At 36.7% G+C, this 21,738-nt stretch overlaps 1 protein-coding gene across 6 annotated transcripts in view; it reads left to right on the top strand.

Moving 5' to 3' along the window:
- FAM184A (family with sequence similarity 184 member A) overlaps positions 1 to 21,738 on the top strand; it is a 129,492-nt gene that overhangs the window by 62,880 nt on the left and 44,874 nt on the right. For all 6 annotated transcript variants that reach the window (XR_007152306.1, XM_047859585.1, XM_047859584.1 and 3 more), the window contains exons 6-9: positions 491 to 613; positions 12,803 to 12,964; positions 15,961 to 16,082; positions 16,756 to 16,906. Coding sequence is in view for 5 of the 6 variants with exons in the window: in XM_047859585.1 (XP_047715541.1) it covers positions 491 to 613; positions 12,803 to 12,964; positions 15,961 to 16,082; positions 16,756 to 16,906 (558 nt within the window). In the remaining variant the exon portion in view is untranslated. The remainder of the gene's footprint in view (positions 1 to 490; positions 614 to 12,802; positions 12,965 to 15,960; positions 16,083 to 16,755; positions 16,907 to 21,738) is intronic.

Raw genomic sequence — 21,738 nt, 5'->3', positions numbered from 1 at the left:
AGATAGTAGGTGTTCTTCAGTAAGTATCAGTTTTACTGGCATTGTTTCTTTAGATGCCTTAATTTTGTACTTGGTAGCTCTTGACTATGTTCTCATGTTCCAGAAATGTTACTGGATTTTGGCTCTTTTTATATAAATATAAAATAATTCTATATTCAAGAGATAGTTAGAATTTTTATTTATCTCCCCACATTATCACTTATAGCATACATTCCTGTTACTGACTCAGCTTGATCTAGACCAGTCAAATATTCTTATCATTTTAAAAAAATAATTATTTAACCACATCATAAGTGATTCAGAATGACAGAATCTAATCCCTTAGGATTAGTTAGGTTGACTAATAACTCCAATATTATTAATTAACAATAAGGCTAATTTGAAGAGCAAAATATCAAAATATAAAACAGAATAGTAGTCTTTTTCTTGGAGTCTTTGAGGTATACAATGTTTGCAATTTTGTTAATGGTTAAAAATGTCTCTTCCTAAGGAATTAGAGGAACAGTATAAAAAGGAGAAACTAAACCTGGAAGAGGATAAAAGTCAACTTCAACAAGAGCTGGAAAACTTGAAGGAAGAGCTGGAAGACAAGCTGAATACAGCCAATCAAGAGGCAAGAATTCTTTAGCCTTATCACCTGTGTTATGTCTTATCCATAACATCCTTATTTGGTAATGTTGTACCAGAGATGGTAAAATATCTAGAGTAAAAATAATCACTTTGCTTCATGCTGAATTTTTCATAATACATTGGCTATATCTTACCAGGTAAAAATTTACTACCCAAAACATTAGACCCAGGTGCTTTTGTGGGGAAAAGCAAAACAAAGGATAATGTCACCATATGAAAAGTAATTGAAAAGGTTTATACACCCTTTTGTAAAACACAGACTTAGTATTCTCTACACTGTATCTCCATTTTAAAAAGAGATTTTATAACATCTGGAGAGTGACATCTAAAATAATTTTTAAATGCTATAAGAAAATAGTATTCTTTAGCTTAGAGAAGGCTAAGAGTATAAAAAGAATGTGAATTCACAAATTCTGTTGTGAATAAAATAAATGTAAAGACAATTTAAAAATTCTAATATTGTTTGTTCTTTTCCTTTCTCTCTGTAGCCCAGGTTCACCTATACCCTAGAATAGCCACACCTGTTGTCTTTTTTTTTCCTTCCATTCCAGTTCATCCTTCATGTGTGTGGACAGTCTTGTCTTGCAGAGTGCTCTTCCTAAGACAAGTTCTTGTCTTGACATTTCTCATCTTGTCAGCTGTTCCTGCCTCAATAGCGTCATCTCTCCCAAGATTGTCTAAGTCCTGCTTTCTCATCACTCAGCTGCTGCTCACAGAAACCATGCCAACACAGGAGTGCCCCTGGGCATGCTAATCATTTGCACCCAGTCTTCTTTACTTATCTTTAAACATTTATTCAGAGAAGGCACCAATCACTGTGTTTGGGAATGATAGAATTAAGACTGTTGCAGGTTTCCCCTGCTTGTCTGTAGGTAGAGTGTCCTCAGAAACCTTTTGTAAGCTGAAATGGTGTAAGGTGAATAAGCAGTTATGATTAATTTATATGGAAAATTGTTTGAGCATTCCAAGACCCCAAAATTAACCTCTCTTAGGCTTTTCTGATACCTTAGGACCCATCTTGCTAACAGATACACACAAAAAATATCCAGCAACTGCACAGATGCTCACAGACACAATTCAAAGCTATGGTAGTGTGATACTGAAATGCTGAGTGTGGTTCTGAAGGAAGGAACTAGGTGGGGCCCTCTCTTCCTGGGGTGCATGCTGTTTCTGTGAGGGTTCACTGCAAAACAGATGCTGAATGCTATTTTATTTTTTGCCTTTTTTTTTTGTAAAAGTGAAAATCTCTCCAGATGATTTCTGTTAGCAAAAATAGGTACTACTGTAGGTATTTTGTGAAAGTGAAGTAGCATAAAATGAACTTTCAAAAAGCAGGTGTTTTAGCTATATTAGATTAGGTCAGCCTCTCTTCTCTTGTCCAAGATAATTCACTGCTGCTCCATATTTGCATATTTCTCTTGGCAGGATATGATCCTTGCAGTTATGGTGTCCTGCTCTCATTAGAAGGCAGTTTAGTGACCATCTGTGTTTCTCATTAAGCTCCCCCAGGGTCTCCTCTCAGTTGCAAATGGTTTAAGCATTCCTGCAATCTACACACTGTAATCTCACTAAGAAGAGCTATAATAAACATGTAATTGATTTTCCTTTTAGATACTTTCTCAATTATGCTTTAGTACCCTGGTAATGTTTTGGTGCCATATTAGAATGTGCCCCAAGAGGAAAGAATTGAAAATGGTGGAGCAGCATGGAGACCCTCAGCTCATCTCATCCCTGAAACACAGGTAGATCAGCACCAAACCATTTTGCACACCTAGGAAATTGATATGAGGATTAACACAATGATATGCATAACTTGAGCCACAGAACTCAGCAGGAATTCACCCCAAAAGAAAAAACAGGAAGAAATGACAGGCAGGGGCTTAATCAACACAGATCTAAGCAAGATGTCTGAACTAGAATTTAGAATCACTATAGTAAGAATACTAGCTGCGGTCGAAAAAAGCATAGAATCCCCTTCTCTGGAGATAAAAGAAGTAAAATCTAGTCAGGATGAAATTAAAAATGCCATAATTGAGATGCAATCTTGAATGAATACCACGGCAGCAAGGATGGATGAAACAAAGCAACAAATCAGCGATATAGAAGACACAATTATGGAGAATAATGAAGCAGAAAAAAGAGGAAAACAAAGGTGAAACAACATGATAAAAGACTTAGAGAACTCAGTGTCTTATTAAAACGGAATAACACCGAAATCATAGGAGGCCAAGAAGATAAACAGAGAAAAAGAGGGCAGATGGTTTATGTGAGCAAATGATAGTGGAAAACTTTCCTACTCTGAGGAAGGACACAGACATCGAAATCCAAGAAGCACAGAGAACTCCCATTAGATTCAACAAAAACCAAACATCACCAAGGCATATCATAGTCAAATTCACAAAATACACAGACAAGGAGGGGGCACCTGGGTGGCTCATTGGTTAAGCGTCTGACTTTGGCTCAGGTCATGATCTCACAGTTTGTGAGTTCAAGCCCCGTGTAGGGCTCTGCAGCTCGGATCCTAGAGCCTGCTTCAAATTCTGTCTCTGTCTCTCTCTGCCCCTTCCCTGCTTGCACACACGCTGTCTCTCAAAAATAAATAAATAATAAATAAAATAGACAAGGAAAAAATTATGAAAGTAGCAAGGGGAAAGAAGTCCTTAACCTATAAGGGAAGGCAGATCGGGTTTATAGTAGACCTATCCACAGAAAGTTGGCAGGCCAGAAAGGAGTGTCAGGATATATTCAACGTGCTGAATTGGGAAAATATGCAGCCAAGAATTCTTTACCCAGCAAGGCTGTCATTTGAAATAGAAGGAGAAATAGTTTCTCAGACAAACAAAAACTAAAGGAGTTCGTGACCACTAAACTAGCCCTGCAGGAAATTTTAAGGGGGACTCTCTGGAGAAAAGATGTAACAAAACCATGAAGACCAAAAGCAACAAAGACTAGACAGGACCAGAGAACATTACCAGAAACATCAAGTCTACAGGCACCACAATGGCACTAAATTCATATCTGTCAGTACTCACTCTAAATGTCTATGGACTGATTGCTCCAATCAAAAGACATAGGGTATCAGAATGAATAAGAAAACAAAACCAATCTATATCTGCTTACAAGAGACTCATTTTAGACCAAAAACACCTGCAGATTGAAAGTAAGGGGATGGAAAACCATCCATCATGCCAGTGGTCATCAAAAGAAAGCTTGAATAGCCATGCTCATATTAGACAAACTAGATTTTAAAATAAAAACTGTAACAATAAATGAAGAAGGGCATTATATCATAATTAAGGGGTCTATCCCCCAAGAAGATCTAACAATTGTAAATATTTATGTCCCAATGTGGAAGAACCCAAATATATAAATCACATTTATATATTTACATTATATATAAACTTACATATGTTTTATTATAATTGTGTGATTAACACAAACATAAAGAAACTCATTGATAATAGTACCATAATAGAGGACCTTAACACCCCACTTACAATAATGGAATAATCATCTAAGTAGAAAATCAACAGGAAACAAAGGCTTTGAATGACACACTGGACTGGATTGACTTAACAGATATATTCAAACCATTTCATCCTAAAGCAGCATATACACATTCTTCTTGAGTGCACATGGAACATTCTCCAAAATAGATCACATACTGGGACACAAATCAAGCCTCAACAAGTACAAAAAGATTGAGATCATACCTTGCATATTTTCAGACAACACTATGAAACTTGAAATCAATGAGAAGGAAAAATTTTGAAAGGTCTTGAATACTTAAAAAACATCCTACTAAAGAATGAATGGGTTAACCAAGAAATTAAAGAGGAAATTGAAAAGTACAGGGAAGCCAATGAAAATGGAAACACACCAGCCCCAAATCTCTGGGATGCAGCAAAGGCTGTCACAAGAGGGAAATATATAACAATCCAGGCCTTCCTAAAGAAGGAAGAAAGGTCTCAAATACACAACCTAAACTTTCACCTAAAGAGCTGGAAAAAGAATAGCAAATAAAGCCCAAAACCAGCAGAAGAAGGGAAATAATAAAGAGTAGAGCAGAAGCCAATGATACCGAAATCAAGAAAACAGTAAAACAGATCAATGAAACCAGGAGCTAATTCTCTGAAAGAGTAACAAAATTGATAAAGCTCAGCCAAATTATCAACAAGGAAATGACCCAAATAAATAAAATAACAAATGAAAGAGGAAAGATGACAACCAACACTGCAGAAATACAAACAATAATAAGAGAATATTATGAGCAATTATATGTCAACAAATTGGGCAATCTGGAAGAAATGCACAATTTCCTAGAAACATATAAACTATCAAAACAAACAGGAAGAAATAGAAAACTTGAACAGACCCATAACCAGTAAAGAAATTGAATCAGTACTCAGAAGTCTCCCAACAAACAAGAGTCCAGGGCCAGATGACTTTCCAGGAGAATTCTACCAGCAGTTTACTACCTGACATGTCTCCAGAGGCAAGGGAAACAAAAACAAAAATGAACAATAGGAATCTCATTAAGATAAAAAGCTTCTGCACAGTGAAGAAAACAATCAGGAAAACTAAAAGGCAACCAATGTAATGGGAGAAGATATTTGGAAATGACATATCAGATACAGGGTTAGTATCCAGAATCTATAAAAAAAAAAAAAACTTACCAAACTCAACACCCAATAGACAAATAATCCAGTGAAGAAATGGGCAAAATACATGAATAGACACTTTTCCAAAGAAGACATCCAGATGGCTAACAGATACATGAAAAAATGCTCCATATCACTCATCATGAGGAAATACCAATCAAAACCACAATGAGCTCACACCTGTCAGAATGGTTAAAATTAACAACTCAGGCAACAACAGATGTTGGCAAGGATTCAGAGAAAGAGGGATCTTTTGCACTGCTGGTGGGAATGCAAACTGGTATAGCCATTCTGGAAAAAAGTATGGAGATTCTTCAAAAAATTAAAAATAGAACTCCCCTACAATCAAGCAATTGCACTACTAGGTATTTATCCAAGGGATACAGGTATACTATTTCGAAAGGCACATGCACCCTAATGTTTATAGCAGCATTATCGACAATAGCCAAAGTATGGAAAGAGCCCAAATGTCCATTGACTGATGAATGGGTAAAGAAGATGTGGTATATATATTCAATGGAATATTATCCAATGATCAAAAAGAATGAAATCTTACCATTTGCAACAATGTGGCTTGAACTAGAGTGTATTCTAAGCAAAATAAGTCAGTCAAAGGCAAATATATGATTTCATTCATATGTGGAATTTAAGATACAAAACAGATGAATATAAGGGAAGGGAAGCAAAAATAAAAACAGAGGGAGACAAATCACAGGAGACTCTTAAATATAGGGAATAAACTGAGGGTTGCTGGAAGGGTGTTGGATAGGAGGGAAGGGCTAAATGGGCAAGGGGCATTAAGGAGGGCATTTTTTGGGATGAGCACTGGGTGTTACATGTAAGTGATGAATCACTAAATTCTGTTCTTGAAATCATTATTCTGCTATGTGTTAACTATCTTGTATTTAAGTTAATAAAATAAAAAAAGAACCACTCCCCAAGAATTTGCCTGGCTCATCCCTCTGTATGTACCTACCCTTTCCTTCAGCCTGGACATCTTTTTTTTTTTTTTTTGTCCTACTTTGCTGGATAAGATGCCTAGAGATAATAAGTTTTCTTGTTTTGTTTCCTGCTCTTAAAGTGAAGGATGTCAACATTTTATAGTTAATTATCATGCTTCTCTAAAATTTTACTTTGTAAATGTTCTTTATCAGGTTTAGGAATTCTCTTATAATTCTGGTTTCCTAACTTAAATCACAAATTGATGTTGATTTTTCTGCATCTGTCGAGATCATACTTTTTTTCTTTAATTTGTTAATGTGGTACCTTATATTAATTTTCAAATATTAAATCAACTTTGGATTTCTAAAGTAAGCCCAAGGTAGTCATAATAGATTATATATATCTTTTTGTGTATAATAACTAGATTCAGTTTATTAATATTCATTTGGGGAGTTTTTTAAGCCTAGGTTCAACTAATATTGCTTTGTACTTTTCCCTTTTAATACCGTCCTTTCTAGTTTTGAAATCAAGGTCCTATTAGCCTCTTAAAATGAAAGACTTATATCCTTTTCTGTTCTATGGGAGATTTGTGTGAGATTGACATGCTTTTTAAACTTTAACTGCATCATGGTTAAATATTGTTTGTATGAAAGCAATTTTTAAATTTTTAAATTCATCAAAGAAATTTAATATTCTGGGTGTGTCCAATTTTTCAATGTAGTCTTGTATCCCAGTTCATTAAACAAGATTTTAAGTTATTTTCTTCAATATTCTGTGTTCCAAATATTATATTCTTTTTGAATTTTATCTTTTTCATATATCACTTACTAAAAACTGATACTTTGATGGGGGATTTGTTTATTTCTTATATTCTTTCAATTTTTGCTTTAAATATTTAAAAGTTTTGTTATGTGCATACAAATATAAAATTTTTTTTAGCTACTTAATGAATCATGATTTGTGGTTTAGTCTGTGTTGTTTGATAGTGTGTCACCAGCTTTATTTTGGTTTGTTATGATTGGTGTATCTTTTTCCATCTACTGACCCTTTGTTTTTCTGCATCCTCATGGTTACACAAATCATGGAATCATGATTTGTGGTTTGGTCTGTGTTGTTTGATATTGTGTCACCAGCTTTATTTTGGTTTGTTATGATTGGTATATCTTTTTCCATCTACTGATGGTTACATGTGCCTCTTGCCAACCACATATAGCTGCATTTTATCTAGTCTTAAGTTTGTTTTATTTTATTGTATTTTATTTTACTTTATTTTACTTTATTTTTTTTTAATTTTTTTTTTAACATTTATTTATTTTTGAGACAGAGAGAGACAGAGCATGAATGGGGGGAGGGCCAGAGAGAGAGGGAGACACAGAATCTGAAGCAGGCTCCAGGCTCTGAGCTGTCAGCACAGAGCCTGATGCGGGGCTCGAACTCACGGACTGTGAGATCGTGACCTGAGCGAAGTCGGACGCTCAACCGACTGAGCCACCCAGGCGCCCCAATTTTACTTTATTTTAAAGTTTATTTATTTTGAGTGAGAGTGCACGTGAGGGAGGGAAAGAAAGAGGGAGAGAGAAATTTCCGTGCAGGCTCCACTCAGCACAAAGCCCAACACAGGGATTGATCCCACAACAGCAGGATCATGACCTGAGCCTAAATCAAGAGTCAGATGCCCAACTGACTGAGCCACCCAGACACACCTGAAGTTTGTACCTTTTAAATAGAGATTTTATTCCATTTACATTTATTGGATGGAAAATAGATATATCTATGGAAAGATAGGGGGAAAGAATTAAGGGGTACTTCATAAAGACTGAGAGTGATTGTTTTAGAAAAAAAATTAATGAATGTATTATCTTCATAAGATGGATCTTGATACTCTTAGAATTGATAAAACCTAAAAACATAAGTAGGTCAGTTAGGGATTTCAGTGATAAATTCATGAATGCCCAAATCATATGAAGATATATTAAGGGAAGCTAGTGAGTCTAAAATCTCAGGGGGGAGGATAATCCTGTTATCCTATCAAATGTTATTTGGGGTCACCTTTGAGGACAAAATACTAGACTGGTCAATAAAATCTGTTACAGTCTTTTTAAATGTTCTGATGTAAGTTGTAGATTTTCTTCTAGACATAAGATTTTTAAGCATATACATAGTTCAGTAGTTTGTTACAATAAACATCATTTGGCTTTATTATAAAATGTTGTATCACAGATGATACACTACCTGACACATAAGAAATCAGTATTTGCAAATGAAATATTTGTTGAATGAATAAAACTCATTGAAAACTAAGTCAACTTAGTTTAATAATAATAAATAAGATTATTAGTTTTCTATTGCTGTGTAACAGATTACCAAAAATTTAGTGGCATCACACAGCTCATGTTTATTACCTCATGGTGTTGTGGGTCAGGAGTCCAAATATGGGTTAGCTGGGTCCTCTGTTCAGGATCTCGCAAGGCTGAAATCAAGGTGATAGCCATACTGCAGTCCCATTTGAGGCACAGGATCCTTTTTTAAGCTTACTGGTTGTTGTCAGAATTCATTTCTTTGTGGCTGTATGACTGAGGTCCCTGTTTCTTGATAGCTGTTGACCAGAAATCTCTCTCTACTTCTAAAAGCCCCCCTCAAGCCCTTGCAACATGACTGCCTCCTCTTATAACATAGCAGTTTACTTGTTCAAGGCTATCAGGAAAACTTTAGTGGCTTTGAATTTCTCTGGTTTCTAAGGGCTCACCCAATTATGTCAGACCCACCTAGAGTAGTATCTTTTTGGATAACCTTAAAGTCAACTACAGTTAAGGATCTTAATTATATCTACAAGATCCCTTTTGCTAAATAACATAATACAATTATGGGAGCAAATCCCATCATATATGCCTAAGTCCCAGGGAAAGTGAGGGTCAGAGAGGGGTCATATTAGAATTCAGCCTACAGAAACACACAAATAACTAATTTCTCTGGCTCCTGTAGTGGCTACACTAGCATTTAGGTAATAGAAGACAAACAGGTTATTTATTGTGATGATTTAGAGAACAGGATTAAGTTTCTAAAGTCTGTTCTGGAATATCCATAATATATTCCTTTCAAAGGCACTGATTGGTACGTGCCAAAGTTGAACATTGCTCTTTATGAACTTAAGCAATTTTACAAAAAAAAAAAAAAAAAAGTAAGAACATGAGGAATGTTTTCAGGATTCCAGATTTTCTAATGGTATTTAATATGTGTATGTGCATTTTAGTATGGTTGCAATCTATATTCACAGTACTTTGTGTACTTGATTTATAAAACTTTTTTACATATAAATATTTGCATTTAATTTTGTCTACATGTTAGTCATTTAAAATATTCATATAGTGTTCCATTATATATCTTTACCATAGTTGCTTAAACATTTTCTTTGTTGAGCATTTAATGTTTTAAATACTTTATTATAAAGATAATTTTAAGGAGTTGCTCCCTCTTAACTTGAGGAGAAAGGATGATCGTGCAAAGGCCATGGCCAGTATGGCAGGATTGCTTTTTCCTAAAGCCAGTTCTTTGTCCTCATCAGTGACCAACCAAGGTGTATTTCAGCCATGAGCCCTGAAACCCTCAGGAGCCTGGGGTATTAGAGAAGACTTTTCTGAATGCTGTTTATCAGTGTCTTATTTTTACTGGTAATTGGATAAATTATCAGTTCTGTTAATACTTTTCATTTTTAAAAATTATTTCCTTTTTGTGTAACTCCTGCCCTCAATGAAATTACTGGGTCAGAGTAGGAATAATGTTATACGTCAAGTTATTTATTACTAAATTGCTCTCCAGTAAAGTTGGAACTACAGTCCGGTGACATCAGTAATATTGCATATCTTTTATGATTTGGGAAACATTTATTGACTACATGATATCTTCTAGATGGTAGGAATACTTTGACAAAATGTCAAGGAACTCATAGTTTCAAGTGACTGTTATGAATTGGTGATAAATACAATGTATTTTTAAAGTTCAGAGGAGGGAGTGATTCTCTACCATAAGTGTTCATAAAAACTCTGGAGAATGTAATATTGGAGAATTTAAATGTGGTATGGGAGGTGGTCTTTGAAAGGTGGGTGTAAATTTTCCAGCTGTAAGAATGATGAAAGACAGTATGGGTATGAAGATTAGTATAAGTAGGGTCATATTGGTATACAAGCTATAATGCCTTGGTGAACCATAAAAAGTTATTTATTTCTCATGTTTAATTGTGCAGCATTTTAAGGTTTTTGTCTATTTAAACATATCAATTCTGTCTAATTATATTCTTAGTTTCTTGAATAGATCTTGTCTATTCTTTATGGTAATAACTACAATACTAAGTTTTTTCTTTTTTCTTTTTCTTTTCTGCAATTTATTTATTTATTTATTTTTGAAACAGAGCATGTGAGCAGGAGACAGGCAGAGAGAGAGGGTGAGAGAGAACCCCAAGCAGGCCCTGCACCATCAGCACAGAGCCCATTGTGGGGCTCCATCTCACGAACTGTGAGATCATGACCTGAGCTGAGACCAAGAGTCAGACGCTTAACTGACTGAGCCACCCAAGCATCCCTATCAGTTTTTTCATGTATTCCATTTGTGCGTGTAACTCTTACTCATTTGAAAATTATCTGGATTGTGAAACAAAATTTTTTTGGCAAGCCAGATCAACACAAAAAGTAAAGATACAAATAAGCTAGATTGATTAGAGAAAGGGGGCATAAATTCAGTGACAGAGAAAATGTTAAAACATGGAATGAATATCATATTCTATTCTTTAGGAAAAAAGGTGACTTTGTATAAAACTTTAAATTTCTGAAATGACTCAAAGTAGTTGATTAACTTGACCGAACTAATTATAACCACGAAATAAAGACTCCCAACATGTATCTAGAGAGGCACCAGGCCCAGAGGATTTTAATGGATGAATTTCATTAAAAATTTTAAGAAACAGAGGGGCTCCTGGGTGGCTGGCTCATTTGGTTAAGGATCCAAGTCTTTTTTTTTTTTCTTTTAAATTTTTTTGTTTACATTTATTCATTTTTGAGAGACAGAGTGCAAGTGGGGGAGGGGCACAGAGAGAGGAAAACACAGAATCTGAAGCAGTCTCCAGGCTCTAAACTGTCAGCACAGAGCCTGATGGAGGGCTCAAATCCATGAACCACGAGATCATGACCTGAGCCAAAGTCAGAAGCTTAACTGACTGAACCACCCAGGCGCCCCAAGGGTCTGAGTCTTGATTTTGGCTCAGGTCGTGATCTCATGGTTCATGGGATCAAGCCCCTAATTGGGCTTACGCTGCAGCGTGGAGCCTGCTTGGCACTGTCTTTTTTCCTCCCTTTCTGACCCTCCCCCATCTCAAATAAACAAACTTAAAATTTCAAATAAATCTTAACTGTGAAAATATTTCAGAGTACAGAAAAAAATAGAAGCTTCCCAGCTCATTTTATGAAGTTGGTATCCATCACCAGAATTGTCCAGTATATAAACATCTGCGTGGAAAGGGGACAGGAAAAGGGGTGCTGAATTGAGACGAGGTTGAAGGAAAATGTTTATAATTTTCTTTATGGTGTCTGTATTTAAAATGAGAAATATTCAGGTGTTATTTTTAAATTAGCAGTTTTCATTTCTGTCGAGTTTTGATCAGCTTGGCCATTTTATAAAAATGAGATTTTTACTTCATAGTGGTTTCCTAGATAATTTAAAGTATTTCATTTATTGATTTTAGTTCTCATAACTCGAGGATATAGATCTTCCTAATCAACAAATAGTCTTATTAACTCCTAATTTCAAGAGTATATATAAATCAACTCTTAACAATTTCAGATATTGTATGGAAACAAAGAAATCACAATTTATTCAAATACACATTTACCAGCTTATCACTATTGACCTAAATCAGTCACTTTATAAATGGTAGGAGAACTTGGTTCAAATGAAGTGTAAGTGATTGAATTTTGAAGAGCAATTTTAAAAGTACTTTTTTATCTAAAAAAAATACTTTTTTCCCCCTCTGTCTTTGATGTAATCATCTTGGTTCAGTTCCTTTGATAGAACTGGGAATTCTCTTTGTTAAAACAGGGCTTTGAATTATCCACCTATTTCCATGGTTGTCACAAAAAAGGGAAATCATAAATATGGAGGTCTTCACAAAAAAAAACAACAGATGAAGTCTATCATGATTATTTAAGTGCTTCTTCCAAATTCATCAAAAAAGACCCATTCAGTAACACTACCACTAAAGAAAAGACTTTAAGAAAACAAACGTGACTTTTGCTAGTCGATAACAGTGAGGTATATTTTTTTTTTAATTTTTTTTCAACGTTTTTTTTATTTATTTTTGGGACAGAGAGAGACAGAGCATGAACGGGGGAGGGGCAGAGAGAGAGGGAGACACAGAATCGGAAGCAGGCTCCAGGCTCCGAGCCATCAGCCCAGAGCCCGACGCGGGGCTCGAACTCATGGACCGCAAGATCGTGACCTGGCTGAAGTCGGACGCTTAACCGACTGCGCCACCCAGGCGCCCCAACAGTGAGGTATATTAAAAGTACTGTATTTACTTGCAGATTGGCCGCCTCCAAGATCTGGTAAGGAAAAGTGAACAAGGTCTTGGCTCTGCAGAAGGACTCATTGCTAGTCTTCAGGACTCCCAGGAAAGACTTCAAAATGAGCTCGATTTGACTAAAGGCAGGCTGAAGGAGACCAAGGATGCTCTATTGAATGTTGAGGTAATTTTATAGTCCTGCTATAAACATTAGCAAGGTGAAAATATAATTTAATTACTCTGCTTAAATTTCTCATAAATAGACATTATATATAGTATACTAGTTCTGTAGGGCTTTCCTAGCAAAATACTAAAACTAAGTGGCTTAAAACAACAGGAATTTATCCTCTCACCGTCTGGAGGCTGAAAGTCCAAAATCAAGGTGTTCTCAAGACTATTCTTCCTTTTCAACCTAGAAAGCAGGTCTTTCCTCACCTTTGCCAGCTCCTGGTAGCCCCAGGCCTTCCTTGGCTTGTGTCACATTTCAGTTTCCTCCTTGGTGTTCAGTGGCATTCTTCCTGTGTGTCCTTACATATTCTTTTTTTTTTTTTTTACTTTTTAGAGAGCACAAGCAGGGGAAGGGGCAGAGGGAGAGAGAGAGAGAATCTTAAGCAGGCTCTGCACTCAGCATGGAGCCTTACTCAGGGCTCAATCTCACAATCCTGGGATCATGACCTGAGCCAAAATCAAGAGTCAGATGCTCAATTAACTGAGCCACCCAGGCTTCCCCCCTTTTTGCCCCACATCTTCTTCTTATGAGGCTACCCATCACATAGTACTAGGGGCTCATCCTATGACCTCTTAAGGAATTACATCTTCACTGACCCCCTATTTCCAAATAAGGTCACATTCTGAGGTACAGGGGTTGGGATTTCCACATATCTCTTCAGGATCACAATTCAACCCATAACAATCAGGATGCACAATTCTTCTATTGGTAAGCATTCAAACTCTCATAGGTAGCAACTAAACAATGCTCTGTCACCTACAAATTTTGAAAGGCTCTGCTCCCTTCCATTCTCACGGAGCAGAGCAAATATTTAGATTCCCTCAGAAAGTGGAGAAAAGAATCCATAACAACTAAGCGTATAGTTTCCAGAGAGTTCTTACTTTTCCTTCAGAGAGGTGATTTAGAGTGTGGGCTCTGAAGTCAGATTGGCTGGGTGTGATTTCTTGATCCATCGCTTAGTGTGTCACTTTGGGCAAGTTACTTATTCTAAGCCTCAATTTACTCATCTGCATATTGCAGGAGGGGGTAATAATACACCTCACACCACTACTGTAATAATTAAATGAGGTAAACCATTTACAGCACAGTGCTTAGTAAATATCAAGCATTCAGGAAACATTGCCTTTTATTAATATTTCAAATTTAATTTTTGTAGCTTAGTATTGGAATCCGTTTCATTTCTCTAAGGTCCTTGCTCATATTTACGTTGCTCTTCTATCAAGTAGTGGAATATACTAAGTGTTGTAAGCAAAACCTTAGCAACTGTCCATTTTTTTTGTTCTGCTGGACAGTTTTGATTGAGAAAATACAGATACTGCATCACAGTTTACTTCAGCTTTAGGTAAGCTCTTCAACAGCAGGTGTTTTCTCTGGATGTGAGTTTTTTCCCCTCCTCCCTGCTGAGTTTCGGTTGTGTATTACATAAATGAACCCATCATAAAATGGATATTGATCCCTGAGTATATGTCCAGTTGTTGGTTGATAACCTGTGAGGGATCCAGACATGGATAAGGCATGACTCTCTGCACTTAGGACGTTTTAGGCCACAGTTGGGAAATAAGGAGTAAGATTCTGATGACAGTGATGATAATATTAGTTTAACATTTGTAAATCTGTAGTTGGGAGTTTATAGTTTCTCCCATTACTCAATCTTGCTGAGCCTGTTTCCTCACCTGTAACCTCCCCATGTTGCTATGAGGATCCCATGAGCTGATGGATGTGAAAACAGTTGGGGGAAAAAAGCAAGTATTTTCTTTACTTCTGTTCTTACCCCACTAATGTCTGATAAAGTACTTTGCATTCAGTAAAAGAAATACTTCTTAAGTACTTCTACCTCATTTAATGCTGCCTGTGGTGGAAAAAGTAGTAGTTCCTAGAGGCAGAATATTTAGTGAAAAGGACGGTTGGCTAAGATGGCCAAACCCAATTTTCGGAATTTACTGCTATAAGCCGGGTCACCAGTGTAGAATGGCAGTTTCAACATTGGCTTGCTTCTCTCCCATTAATCTGGACATGCCCCTCAGCAGTGTTACAGCACATGCAATTAGTAAGTGGGTGATCCAGAAAGGGTCAGTGTTAGAACAGAAGGAAGCACCATCATCTGTTCCTCTTCTGTGGGAGGCAGAGAGCAGCTCCACTGCTGGTGGGGACTGATGGTTGCCAGTGTCGTCCAAACAGTCTAGCCCTAGGCTCCGGAGAGCCACTTGATTGATGCTAATCTACAGGGCTTTCATATATAGTATATTATGTTTCCATAACACTAAACACATGGATCACTGTTTTGAAGTTACATAATAAAAATAGTAGCCAAAATGTCTTATAGTTATTTTAATCATGTCAGTGAAGTATAATTGTAATGCTTCAGCTTTGGATAAATAGCAGACTTTTGATTATAAATATGAATGAATTTGAGGAACGTATCTATGTAACGTGTACATATATGAAGATAATAGATACCCATGATATGGAAAGTTTAGTTAAGATTATTGGGGTGCCAGGTGGCTCCGTCAGTTAAGCATCGACTCTTGATTTTGGCTCAGGTCATGATCTCATGGTTTGTGAGTATGAGCTCAGCATCAGGCTCTGTGCTCATAGCACTGAGCCTGCTTGGGATTCTGTCTCTCCCTGCCCCTCCCCAGCTCTCTCTTTCTCTCAAAGTAGATAAATAAACATTTTTAGAAAGATTATTAATTATGCTAACTTTAAGCTATTTAAAATAATTTGTTAAATTATAAGCCTTGATAAAACATAGTTTGCACAAGGACATTTAAAATATAAAATGTGTGCCACATACTGTCAGAAAATCTTCAGTAATTGTTATAGATGGCACTATCAGTTATTGTGCTGTAAGAATTTAAAAGTGATAATGCAAGCACGCTGCTTATTTGAAATAACCAGCAATAACCTTGCTTTTGAACACTTGTTTTCACTGAAAAATTTTTGTTTTTCAGGGTGAGCTAGAACAAGAAAGACAACAGCATGAAGAAACGCTTGCTGTCATGAAAGAGGAAGAGAAGCTCAGAGTGGACAGAATGGCCCATGACTTGGAAGTAAAATGGACTGAAAACCTTAGGTACATTTCTTACTCTGTGATGTAATCTTATCAGTACAGATGTGCAGGGGCGCCTGGGGTAGCTCAGTCAGTTACGCATCCAACTTCATCTCAGGTCATGATCTCACAGTTCATGAGTTCGAGCCCTCCGTCGGGCTCTGTGCTGACTGCTTGGAGCCTGGGGCCTGCTTCGGATTCTGTGTCTGCCCCCCACCCCTCCCCTGCTTGTGCTTTGTCTCTCTCTCGCTTTCTCTCTCAAAAAAAAAAAAAAAAAATACGATGTGCAAAGATGTTTTTCTGTTATATGGCTTACATTGTCTTATTGTTAAAATCATAGGGACAGTATTTTTAATGAATTTTTTTCATGATTAGATGCAGAGAAATTGGAACTCTTTTTTTCTGCTTGAATACTTTTTCTCATTTTATTTTCCTGAATGTAAAATACTAACCTCAAGTCAGAAATCTTATTCTAGTACCTGTTCTGCCATTGTTAACTGACAAATCAATGATCATGGGTAAGTTACCAACTTGCTGTATAGTCCTGTAAACCTGACTAAAATCATTAGTAACTCTTATTCTGAGTTGACTTTTGAGGAGGATTAATTAAATATGTAGAAAACCTGCGAACAACTGTATTATAGCTATTGAGAGGAATAATTCTCTTTAAAAAGTAAAAGTATTTGTTTTATCTTAGACAAGAGTGTTCTAAACTTCGTGAAGAGTTAAGACTACAACATGAAGAGGATAAGAAGTCAGCAATGGCTCAACTTTTGCAATTAAAAGAGAGAGAGAAAAATGCAGCCAGGGATTCATGGCAGAAGAAAGTAGAAGATCTCTTAAACCAGGTAATCAGTAGTCTCTACATTATGGAAGTTCATTTTCCTTGACATTCCCTAGCTAGGGAAATATTGTAAAATATTGTTTGTTAATTTCATTGTATTTTGGGTTTTTTTCTATAGGGCAAATTTAAAAATTTTTTAATGTATAAAATCAAGGAGACATATTTGTTAACTTGTGAAATGTTGTGTTAAATAATGTTACATCGGGAGCCCTAAATTCTGAAAAGAATTTACATGTTTTTGGTTTAATATTTGAACTGAACACATCAGGGATTTTTAAATGGGAAGGTTACCCATATTTTGAGAGTATAAAAATTTTTTTTAAGCCATCAGATATCATTTGGGTCCTGGAAGGTAAAATTTATTAAATGCATCCTGATTGCCTAAAACCATACCAGAAGTGAGCAATTTCCTTCTTTCTCACTAAAAGGATATTGCCTGTTATGCTTCAAAATGTTATCAACAAAAAGTAGTGATATTCCTAAATCTATCTTCTTATGTCAGGCTCACTTATTTCCATTTTTAACTATAATTAAACGAATGTGCACATTTTCACTCATTTTATACAACTTCTAACTATGAATTCTTAGCATTCTCCTGCAAAGCCAGTTATTAAATAAGACTGACTGCATGAGTCACCAGTTGATAAGCAAGTGCAGAGCTTAGACGAGAAGCAGCTCCATAATTTAGTGCTAGAAATCTACTATTATCTTTCTATTTGTGATCATGATGAAATTCACAAGAAACAGGAAAGGCTTTCTGTAAGATAATTTATTACATAGGTACATACATATAGTATCTTTCAAGAGTTCTTGGGGCCTGCCAATTTGTGTCTGTTCTCTCATAATAATTAGTAATGTTACTTTAAAAAGGGAGTATATACATGAATATTTATGAGTTTTTGTGCCTTTGAAACTCAGACAAAAATAAGAAGGAAACAACTCTCACTAGAAGTTGGGCACCATGTTAGTTAGCATTGTGCTTAGGTTACCTTCTGTACACTTATTTTACATTCCTATTTAGAGACCTAGAAGGACAGATTCTGGGTACAGTGGTACTACCCCTCTGTGATGTTCTCTACTTAAAAAGATGCAATTAATTCAAATATATGATAAAAAATAACCCCCCCACTGAAAGTCTGCCTTGTTTTTCAATCACAAAGTATTGACTAATAGACATTTTTTGGCTGGGTTTAGCACTGTAAAGAGGACCTACCACTTCTCCCACCTGTTTTCTATTATTATTTTATTATTCCTATAATCTCTCTTATAATTACCATATTTCATGCATGCTTCTCTGACATTTTTTTCTCCCCTCCCCGCACCCCGATATCTGGTCTGTGTTGTTTATCCCTGAAAGGAAATAATGCTTTGCATATGGTTTTAGTTCTGTGTATCATAAAATAATTTATTACATAATGGCTCCAATTTTTGCCAGCTTTACAGAAAGAATTTTTTTGATCAATTTTCAAAGCAGGTTAACCATAAATATCAATATAACCAGGAATTAATTGCTTCCAAAGGTGAAACTGATCTGTGCTGCTCTATGCCATCGGTCCATTTCCAAAATTATAATGTCTTCCCCTCTCCCCCCTTCTAAAATACAAAGGGCATACACATTACCCTAGGTAAAACTGGCAAATGGCTGTTGCAGCTCAGGATCTTCTGTGCCTGAAGAAAGTTAAGAAAACAATTGAACAAAAGATTCTACATTGAAGTGAAAATGGTATTATACTATCAAAGTTGCACTTTTTCCAGCTATGTGGGAGGACAAAAACTTCTAGCAGGAACAGCAAGTTGTTTTTTTTTCTTTTAAGTTTATTTATTTATTTTGAGAGAGAGAGTGCAGGGGCAGGGCAGGGAGACTGAATGCCAAGCAGGCTCCACCCTGTCAGCACAGAGCTGGACCCAGGGCTCAATCCCATGGAGTGTGAGGTCATGACCTAAGCTGAAACCACGAGTGGTAATGCTTAACGACTGAGCCATCCAGGCGCCCCAGGACCAGCAGGCTTTTTAATGGAACTTTATTATGGACAAAAGAACCTTTTCCTCCTTCTTGGCCCTTTGGATCTTGTTCTGTTGGTTATTTTAGATGGATTCCTAGAGCCTGTGCCCTACACCTGCTCTACGGCTTTCCCCTTGCATGATCCTACCAAGCCCTGTTCCTCATATTTTCCACCCCCAGCCCTGAGCCCTACAGCCATTTCACTCTGCAGTCCTCACTCATCCCCTTATCCCTAGCACTGCCAGGACCTTTTGCATTTAGGGAAAACAGACCCACCTTGGGGTTTGTGACATTTAAAGAGTAAGAGTGGGGAACAGAATTGGAACAGCCAGACCTTAGGCAGAAACATATATTATGAAAAGTATCAGAGGATCTGTGTTTTCACATATTTTAACTATTTCTGAGTGAACTGAAAATAAGTCTATCTTTGTGCCTTGGTTTACCTGTATTTCATTTTGCTTAGAGCAAAGAAGAAATAATTTCTTTCCTGTGAACTTAGTCTCTTGAGAGTTAAATTTGATTTAAACTTATCTATCAAGAAACGGGTAAAGAAAGGCCTAAGAATTTCACTTTTCTTCAGATGTTTTTCACTTTATCAAAATTTCTCAAAGCTATTATTTTTATTCTGTGCTCTAATTTCATATTTTTAGTTTTAATATTTCATGGTGTTCTTTTTTCTGTCCAGTGATTACACCTTAGTCCAAAACTAGGTATGCTTCCTGGGCTAATCAGTGTGTACATTTAAATTCCTTTAAAATAAAAGAACTACATTTACTCTTCAACTGTAAAGAAAAGTAATTATATAGAGTCATCTGTGATCATATTTTTTCTATTTATGATCCTAAGATGTGATATATTTATTTCACCTTGTTTTCAGGGCAGATTTTATTTGGGGTCCAACTTGATGACTTTATATTCCAATTCTCTCATTCAGATCAGTGGACTGAGAAATTTGGGAGAGACATGGACTGTTCAGACATAGAACTGTGGAACTTTGTTGTTTGGGTCTGACTCTCCAGTTTGAACTTTGAGGCCCCAAGGTTATTTAGCTGGTGATAGCCACCATTGTATATGACAAAGTTTTTACCCTCCACATATCTACAGTCTAATAGAGGAAGGTTTGTATACAGATACCTACAGTAAAAGTCACTGCAGTGAGTGACTATAAATGGTCTGGAGAGTCTGTACTATAGGAGCAATGATATGCTGGGTCTGGCTCCTACCAGCTCACATAGTTGTGATTGTGTACAGGCCTTCTCAGCTCCATATTCTGGGACATGTTGGTGGCTGGGAGTATTTACACCACAAATATCAGCATGTGCTACATATCAGGGCTTTATTTTTCAGAGAGCCTACATCCTTATCAGCTTACTGCTTGGTGGGAATATGGAGTAGAGAAAGAGTGACATAGCCAAAGTGATTGGGAAAATTTTCATTAAAGAGGTCAGCTTTAGTGTGACTTTCAAATACGGTAAAGGATGAACACAAATATTTTTACTCATTCTATGTTTTATTGAATATACTATTATTTCCCAAGCACAATGTATAAGGAGTACAGAAAAATGAGGTGTGGACAGCTGGGGAGATAGGTCATTGTGAAAAATTTTGACTTCCAAGCATAGGAGTTCAGAGTTCACTCAGTAAGCTATGGGATTCTGTCAAAGGTTTATGGATAGGAGAGTACCATGTTGAAAATTTCATTTTAGGAAGCTTAATGTGGTTGTGATTTTGAAGTGAGGATGAAATGGAGACATCTCAATAACCTACAGTGTCTGAAACAGAACTCTTGAATACACATGATGCACCCAACCATCACCCCTCAACAGAAACCAGACTCCTCCTCCTAGACTGTGCTGTCCATTCACTGCTCAGCCATCTCTGACTCCTCGTGCTGTGCCGCCAATCAATTCATCAGCATTTCCTGCTGCTCTCCCTTCAAAGTACACCTAGGATCTGATCATTTCCCAGCATTCCCTCCCCTACCAGCTAGTCCAGGCCACTTGCAGTTCTCTCCTACACTGCAAATGGAATCTGCACTTGGTCTTCCTGCTGTTTCTCTTGTCTGCCTACATATTATTTCCCAACCAGCCAGAGTGATGCTTTTAAAATGTTAAGTTGGATCATGTTACTCTCTTGCTTCACACTTTCCACCATCAGATTATAATCCACACTTTTACTGTGGCCTGTAGTAGCCTTATGATTTGTCCCCTACCAACATCATCTCCTGCCACTCCTTCCCTTCCTTTTCTGCAGTCCTGCTGGAAGACTTGGAATTCCTGGAACACACACACACACACACACACCAAGCTTACTCCATCTCAGGGCCTTTGCACCTGCCTCCACATGGAACCCATTTTCCCTACATCTTTATGGCTTTCTTTCACTTTGTTCAATTCTCTGCTCAATCTTAACTCTTCAAAAAGATCTTCCTTAGCCACTTTCTCTAAAATAGCATCCTCCATCACTCTGTGTCTTCCTATTCTGCTTTGTGTTTCTTCAAAACATTTATTACTGTATAGCATCATATTATTTACACTGTTAGAATGTAGTTCCATGAGAGCTGGGCCTTTATCTGTGCTATTCACTGTTGCACACCCAGATGCTTAAACTCCCTGGCATATAGCAAGCACTTGATAGTTGTTTGATGTAGTGAACAAAAACAGACACGGCTACTGAAGAGGCGTTTGTCAAACATATGAAGTACAAATAATTCTACCCATTTAGGACCTGAATTAAGTTTATTTCATTGAGAACACAAGGGAAACTATAAAGAAAAAAATCAGGTAATTTGATGGAATACTTTGGTAAAGGAGAAATAAATGTTAAAGTTGACT

This window comes from Prionailurus viverrinus, chromosome B2 (genome assembly GCF_022837055.1).
Source record: "Prionailurus viverrinus isolate Anna chromosome B2, UM_Priviv_1.0, whole genome shotgun sequence".
Taxonomy (NCBI): Eukaryota; Metazoa; Chordata; class Mammalia; order Carnivora; family Felidae; genus Prionailurus; species Prionailurus viverrinus.
Note: the sequence above shows the minus strand (reverse complement) of the source record. Positions and strands in the feature narration are given on the sequence as shown.